Below are 8,639 nucleotides of genomic sequence, written 5' to 3'. Positions count from 1 at the left end.
TCAAAACATCTACAATAGTGATAGTAACATTAATGATAAAATAATGGTCAGTGTAAAGTAGCCTACAAATATTTTGGTGGGGGGCGGTGAGGTCTAGGGGGGCGCTGGCCCAAAAAAGGTTGAGAAACACTGTACTAAGATATTTTCACCAGAAACTAGACGGGGGGAAAAAATACTTGGTAAGATGTTGTGTTTTTGCAGATCACCTGAGGATAGGGAGAAAAACAGGGTGGGGGGGAGGTGGGGGAGACAACCTCATGCAAACACACCCTCACACACGTACAGGAAACAGAGAAGCAGTTTAGTACACACGAACACACACCCACGCACACGCACACACACTATCCAACCCCTCCGATGTGGCATGCAGCATCTCAGTGAGGAGGACGACAGACAAGAGCAAATGGACGTACTGTAGAAACTGGTCAAGACGGAGTTTTGACAGCGGTCCCCCGTATAGTCATTGGGACACCTGATGGAGCGAAAACAGGACACAGAGGGAGGAGAGTGGGATGGGAGGGGGGTAAGAGACACGGAGAGAAGAGGAGGGGGGGGGACAAAAAGAGGAAGAAAGAAGGGATTGGGAGGGGAGACAAAAGAGAGCAGAGATGAGGGATTAGAAACAGCACAAACCACCAACTACAGAGAGAGAGGAGCTGCGTACCGCGGCGTTACCGACATCACCGCGACGCCGCACGTGATGGTGGCGAACGTTAGACCCTCACCCCCGCACACACACAGATGAACACCAACACACACACACACACACACACACACACTCTCACAACTTAAGAGTGTAGCATGGAGCAGGGATGCAGTAATCATTCAGTAAGTGTCTGGCTTGATTAGCAAATAATTCGCTAGCAGCAGCATATTTTAGAAGTGTTTACTTAAAAACAAAACAAACAGAAGAAGAAAACATTTGCAGGTCAGACAGGTGACCTGAACAGAATAATATCAGTATGATTTCGAGAATAAAGTCAGAATGTTACGACTTTATTTTTCTAATTCTCATATCATAGCTTTATTCTTGTAATACTATGACTTTATTTTGCTACTAGTGCGACTATTCTCAAAATATTAGGACTTTATTTTTATCAAGTGTTGTGACTTGATGTATAGTGGAGCACTTTTATCCAAATTGCTGCAGTTTCACTCCAGGCATAAAAACCCTCCTTTGTTTTAAAGTAACATGCACAGTTTTCCTTTTGAAATTGTTTCCTTCCTGTTATTTCTACCACTTGAACTTAAGACAAAAAACTTTTATAAATTAACTGGAAATAATGTCTTTCCAGGTTTAAACATGACTAATAGTGTTTTTTCAAATCCCTTATAGTTTCAAGATATTAGATTGAATAAACACGTTATTGATATGTTCTCTAGCAATCACTTCATATAAAACTATAACCGCTTTCTTTGGTGTCACAAACAGAAGTTTAGTGTTGGTTTTATAAGCAGTACGTACAATTTATATTAAAAAAACTAAAACTTTTCTTTCACTCATGCTTTTTGTGAGATTCTGAGCCAACTACAGACTTTTCCCCCTGTATTTTAGAAATTTCTTCACTCGTCTCTTTACGGGTTTTTTTCTTGGCTTATTGAAAAGTTGGCAGCATTTTTGTCCCGACGTAGTAATGGTCTCTTCTGGCGCCTCGCCCCATGCAGCCCATTTTTTTCTTTACGCCTAAAGAAAAAAATGGCCTTATTGTGCATCTTAAAACTGCCACAGCAGTATTTTTTTTTCTTCTTCTTTTTTTTTGGACAGTCCTTTATGTCGGCTGGAGATATTTGTGTTTTTTTTTTGTTTGCCTTCCAAATTTCCCTGGAAGTTGTGGCCAAAATGTGTTGCTCTCCTTGACCGTGGCCTGGTTTCAACACAATCCCTTGTTTTCTACTTTTTAATTAGAGTTTAATCACTGCTCATTGGCTTTCTTGGATACTTTTAATGTCCTTTTCCTGCTTCATACGGTTCAACTGCCTTTCCCTGCAGATCCTATGACTCTGAATGCAGCAGCATCAGTGCAGCACCGTAGTAAACGTCTGACTCGATAACTCAATGACCTTTTATACAAACACAAAAATTACAAGCAAACATTGGCTCCCAGTTGAGGCTGATTACCTATAGAGGCCATTTAAACTTAGTTATGTCAGCTTTTGTGTTTTCAGGTCAAACTTCAGAGGTTATATAAACTTTTCATCAGTCACTTGGATAGTTTCTGTAGTCAAAATGATTTAAAAGGAGAAAGCACAATTTCTTGATAAACAATTACGTTACCAAAGACTAATAATGAGTAAATTTTTATTTAATTTTATTTTTACACACCCTTCATTAGTATAAAACACTTGACCACAACGCTAAAATAAAAGCCTTTGAGGTAAACTTTATCTGTGATAATTAGCTTTCAGGGCGAATCTCTTTTCTCTGTGTCTGAGCCAAATGAATGAGTGGGTAGTTTTATTGTCTCATCCTCCATAGTTAGTATTCGACCTAAACAACACAAGTAAACTAAATATAGACAGATGTTATTTACATTTATACTCTTATTAGATTAATTATGTGCAGAAAAGTGCAGATTCTTCAATTCACTGCTATGTTTTAAACAACCGTCACCTCATATAAATTATGCTGGCAACAGAATTTTTGGAATAAAAAGAAAAATTAAGAGGAGATATTATATTTACTTGAAGGTTGGCAGAATTTCAGTACTTTGAATTAAATTTTTTTACAACAAGCCATCAGTCCAGGCACACTGGACTTAAAACTGTAGGCACTGAGCCTGATTGTTGGGTCTCCAAGCTACTGCCTCTCAGACAGCATTAAAAACATAATTAATGAGATTTATTATCATCTTATGGGTCTCAGTCTGGAGTTGGAAAGTTGTCCACCAGTATTTTCTTAGATGGCCACTGAGTTATGGGTTAAGAGTCCAGGGTCGCCCTTGAGATTCGCTTTGTTTGTCTTTTTTTTTTCAGATCTCAACTTTGGACAAGTAAAAAACAAAACAAAACACTGTTCACTCATTAAGGTTACAATATGTAAACACTATGATCCTTAGATTTAAGCTGTTTTTTACTGTTTTGCTGCCAGATGAAATGATTACAAAAATTTTAAATAACAAACGTAGGGAATGCAGGGTTTCCCTCAGTGCATAAGCCTGGAGGGCCACCAGGCTTTACATGTAACCCCACCAGGCTAAGCATTGCTTATTTATTTAAGTCTTTTAAGAATGTTTGCATTTTTTTATTACTATAGTTGGTGTTCAGGTGTTAATCTTCCAATCTTTCAATAACACATAATTATCAAGTGATATTAAAAATTTCCAGTCAACTTTTAATTCAAAAACAACGCGGGCCGCTGGATGAATAACCGGCCTGTCACCCGACCACCAGGCTTAGCAAGTTTTCTGGGGGAAACCTTGGAACGTCCAAGATGTAATATTTCACTTGCGAGTTCCTTTTTTTTTTTAACCTAAAATATTTTCGAAATTTGTTAAACTGTTCGGATGACAAAATACACAAAAAATATATTTTTTAAAAAGAAAAAACAACATTCCTGCTTAGAATAGTGATTTCTTTAAAAGGCGGAGAAACATTACAAGGACAGAAAAGTGCCCAATTAAATTTTTGCTTCTCTTTTCATGGCTCATCTAAAATTAAAGGCAACAAGAAAAGCCCTCAAATAAACTTTATGTCCTGGACCATAACATCCACTGCTTATGCTTACCTTGCTCTAGACCAGAGCGGGTTGGTGCATTCGAATAGCCTCGTCTTTTCTGAACACACTCCCAGCTACGAGGGAGGGCAGAGACTAAATGCTGCGTCTGTAAACAGGAACCACTGAGTGTACCGTTATAACAAATCAATCTGACTCAAACGCCATTACAGTAACAAGATCTTTGACACAGACTCAGAGTTTAACCTAGATTTATCAGGCTGTCCACAAAGAAACGGAGCGTTTGATCACAAAGAAACCCATAACTCCACATTAAAATGTTTTCACAGCAGAGAGCACAGGAAGGCACATCCAGCGTTTATTTCAAGCTACAAATTTTCCCTTAGCATGAATTTCAGCTATTTTTCCATTTACTTCTATGGGGTTCTGCTGCTGGAAAACCAAAAGGGAAAAGTTTAAGAAAACTATAAAAATACTCAAAAGAGCAGAACTGGTGTGTATTATGAAGGTTTTAGTGCCTTTAGTAATAAATTCACGGCTTAACTCAGTGATAGAACTTCAGTGTACAGGCGCGCTGTCCATAGAAGGGGTGGCGTGAGCTTCTTGCCACATGTGCAGGTCCAGGATTGGTTGCACTGACCCAACGTGCACTTTTTTTCTTTATATTTTGTGGCTTCAGGAACTAAAATACTAATAGTGTTTTACAGAAATGGAGGAAGCGATGTTCGACCATGACACCTGCCGCGCTCTTCACCGAGCTTTGCGCCAAGACCGCGGGAGAGTTAAAATCCTTATAAGGAGTTTCAAATGGGGTTAAAACCAAACAGCGCAAATAAAATAAAATAAAATGCGCACACTGACAGCTCTCCACAGAGTGTGAGCGTGAAAATTGATGGAATAGATTTTTTTTTTTTAGGAGTTCTTGGCCATGAACAATAACAGGAGTTTACATGCAGCTGCAGAAAGTGCTGTTCTGTTTCTGGATGGGTGGCGAGCTGTCAGTGAATAGTGCAAGTGAGGGGGGGAGGGGGTTGCGAGTCGGCCATTCTCTCCCTGGCATCAGCTATCAAACTCACAGCGCCGAAACTAACAAGCAAGGCTCCTCACTGCCTCTCAAGAAACAGGAGATTGATTCAAGTACATGCAGGGAAACATCCAGGATTTATTTACTTATTCATTTATTTATTTTTTTTTGCTAACTTACTTCTCTTCACAGTTTGACATCACATACTCGTTTTTCACACATGCATTGTTCACCTTTTTAGTCATACCAGCAGTCATATGTCTTTGACCGACAAGGTTTGTGTTTTTTAACCTCGGCTGGTTGAAGCAGGGGGAATTTAGTGCCAATTGTAGGTGTGTTGTTGTTTTTGTTGGGACATAAATTCAAATCCGAATCAAAAATCATAACGAACGTTGTGAATTGTAACGCATGTCATAGCTCTTACCCCGCTTTGCATAATTGGTTTGATCAATTTCCCTGCTGCAACTGATACTGAGGCGCCTTTTTTTTCTTCTTTGTACCACAGCCGAGTGAAAGACGGGCACGCTTTAGAGGATCTGATCCGACTGCAGCGCACATTACCCTCTGGATGGATCACAACAATTGACCGGAGTACTTCTGATACTGTTGATGTGGCACTATTCCAGCGATGATGACAGAGGCTCTTCGGCAACTCCATCCAGCCCCCGGCAGTAATAACCCGTGCCGTATTTATTCCATTGATGTAGTGCCTGGTCAACACATTTATCCAGATTAAAATGCAGGGACCTTCCTCTTGCCCTTTTGCATAAACTGACTGGGTATCCTTCGCTCCTCTTTCTCACCAATAAAGAGAGAACTTGCATTTTGAATCAATTACAGCAAAAACCCTCAGTTGAGCCCACTCAGCAATTTCCCAGAGAGATATAAATAGAGCAGAGAGAAAGAGGTGAAGCAGCCCTGTTCGCTCTCTCTCTCTCTTTAGTCTTTCTTTATCTGCCTAAACCTTCTTCCTAGTTTCCCTCCTAACTGTTTATAAGTGAAAATGAGCAGAGAGCACATCAAAGTAAAGCACATTTTTTCGTTGCACGACATGAAGGCAAACTCTTCGGTTTCCGTCAATTGATTAAAGCCTCATTAATCTCAACATAAATGTGCGCACCAACATTATATTGAGGCATCAATATTGGCCTAACTAATAAGGTTTGTGTATTGGATTTAAAGGAAGCTTAATGACCCACTGGGACATTTGAGAGGAAATGTGATACTTTTAACTAGATAGTTGGAAATCCGTTCAATGGATTACGTCATCGAGTCAAAGCAGCTTCTTATTTTAGGATTTGACCTGCATGAACAAATATCTGATAATGTGTTTTATTGATATAGTTTGGATAGTCTTGAAGACATTGTCCTCCATCACTGCAAGCTGACATTTGCTTTAAAATGAATATTTGCCTTAAAAACACACAAGAGGCAGGTCAAAGTAAAACACTTACATCTCGTTCCAAAACAACATACAAGAACCTGCCACTAAGCACCCTGGGAAATAGTTACCACTCCATGGCTACCTTAAAAAAACCTTTTTTACTCAACTCTTGGCGATACGAGAAACTGAATAATACTATAACTTACAACTGTAAGTTCATCTTCCACAAACTCACATATTTAAGTTCAGAATCAAAAACTCGTCAGATTTATTTGACTTTAAGAGTAAAAGTTGGTAGACAACTAAATGCCCTTTTCCACCAGCACCAACTCATCTCTGCTACAAGGGAGTTCCTCTAGTAATGTTTACGTAGTACCAGCACCTTTCTTTGAACCAACTTTGCTGCGGTTCTAAGCTTGTTGAAAATGAAACATCAGGAACTGCTGGTCACCGGTTAGCTCGGTGGTGAGGTCGCGTAACAAAACTGCATCATGTTTTCTTGCCATTTTCTTTTTCAAGTAAGACAAAAAGCCACATACTGTTCAACATATGTTTGTCACGTACAGATTACGTCGCGCTACTTTTCGGACTCTGAGGTCGCCCCGCTATCAGGCAAACCTCAGTGCCATGTCTTAATGGTGTTTCCTATTAAACAACACCACAACTGCAAAATTATATTTCATCAACATTGGCGGAATATTGACAAAGCTCTGCACACATTTGTGATGGAAACGCAGCTTTAATCCATTTACAAGGCCCTGTGTCCTGCGTTCACAATAAAGTTAAGCTAAAAGTTAGCATAAGCACTGTGTATATTTGAACCGTCACTTCTCTCTTGTAACGTCTGGTGGGGAGTACGTCACTTTTATTTGGCCACAATTATCTCTGTGAGGTGGTGTAAATGATTGAGAGAATATCTGGAAATGGGCTAGCGTCACATTTAGCGGTGAAGCAAACGTTGACTAAAACGAGAGTTTCCTGGAGCAGTTTGCTGGTCTTTACGCATTTTTTACTAGATGTTGGCAAGGCAAAGAGCCCTGCTGACATGGTTTTAGCCTGCTGACATGCCCAGATCACTGTCAAACCTCTGCTAGGACAAAGCTACTCAAAGCTGATCTAGAATCACCAGAGGAAGAGAGCAGGGCTAACCCCAGTGATGTCAGTCCAAATCAGGAAAACTCTTCCCAATCTTGGTTAGGCTTCTACAAAACTCCACATCTGCATGAACGCGAAGGGACATTAAGTTGGTGGAACCCGTTAACGAGCTCTTCTCCACTTTCACCTGGGTTTTAAACACAATGTCTTTCTGCATCGCCTGTCCTCCAATTTAACCTACACAGTGCGATTTGCTCTACAGCAATAATTTGCCCTTTAGGGAAGAGGATATTAGATGTTTCCCCAGATGGGGAGGTTGTGGAGCGTGTGGGGAGGTGGGGAATAAAACAGCTTACAAAATACCCCCTCAAGTTTCAGAGCCATCATAAATTTCTGCGGCCTGCCAGTGCCATGCGCTGGAATGATTTGCAGCAGTTGTGCAGATTCATGAGAGACAGAACAAGAGGGAGAGTTAGGGTCTACATATCTCTGAAGTGAACAAGCCGCACTGACAGTCTACAGACAGCAGTCTTATTTACATCCTGTTATCCAGCGACCCCAGCAGACGGGCCAACAAAGGATGACAGAGCCGAGAAACCCACGCCGGGTCCCATAAAAAAACCCTGCAGGTTCCTGGCCGTGCAACATGCTGAGCACAGAGCGGAGTCGTACGCACACGAGGCCGTGCAATCGTGCACATTCCCCCCCAGCCCCCGCACGCCTGTAACGTGCAGCACCGTAACGTCTGGGTGTCAACCCTTTCACACTAAGTTTTCTGCTTGTCAGCACCACGAGAATAAATCCTGAATTATCCTTCAGCAGTGTCCGCAAGGGATATCAGATGGGAGGTGAAGAGAACGGCAGCGAGTGAAGGAGGGAAACGTGGGACGGAAACGGAGAGAGAGCGAGAGAGAAGGAGGCAACGAGAGCAGGTACGAGACATCTACGGCGGATCTGAGGATGAGTTTCTCTCAGATGTGTTCAGTTGTACGGGGAGAATTATAATAAAGCTTTTGATCACACAGGACTTTACATACCATCTGTTCTCCACACAGTCAGGGGAAGGAAATGCTACACATCTTCCAAAGAATCCAGCTTGGAATTTAAAGATTACGACTCTGCTGTCTTATCCAAGAAGTAAAAAAACATAAAGGCATCTATCTATCTATCTATCTATCTATCTATCTGTACATTTCGTTTAAGTATGCTACTGATTTGATATTTTTGAAGACTTTTCTCATACGTTTCCTGTTTATGCCTCATAATACACAATCATGGAAGAAATACTTTATCTACAATTGTTGAAACAGTTGTGGAAAAACACCAGACACCCCGACTCCTAGAGGAATTAAGAAGGGAAGTAGCAGCTAGATGTCGCTAATCACATGCAGTGGTTAACTAATCGTTAGCAAGCGTCGGCAGTACCACAAAAGCAGGCATGTTGGTAGTTAGCATGGGGCTAA

The 8,639-nt window shown here is 40.9% G+C and overlaps 1 protein-coding gene across 3 annotated transcripts in view; it reads right to left on the bottom strand.

Moving 5' to 3' along the window:
• The window catches only part of nrg2b (neuregulin 2b), a 77,721-nt gene that overhangs the window by 31,711 nt on the left and 37,371 nt on the right, over positions 1-8,639 (bottom strand). For all 3 annotated transcript variants that reach the window (XM_015040488.1, XM_015040489.1, XM_015040490.1), the window contains exon 5: positions 414-472. In XM_015040488.1, coding sequence (XP_014895974.1) covers positions 414-472 — 59 coding nt within the window. The remainder of the gene's footprint in view (positions 1-413; positions 473-8,639) is intronic.

The sequence above is a fragment of the Poecilia latipinna genome, unplaced genomic scaffold, assembly GCF_001443285.1.
Source record: "Poecilia latipinna isolate Pla-1442-1.1 unplaced genomic scaffold, P_latipinna-1.0 Scaffold511, whole genome shotgun sequence".
Lineage (NCBI taxonomy): Eukaryota > Metazoa > Chordata > Actinopteri > Cyprinodontiformes > Poeciliidae > Poecilia > Poecilia latipinna.
The sequence above is the reverse complement of the archived record's forward strand: the minus strand, read 5'-3'. Positions and strand labels throughout refer to the sequence as shown.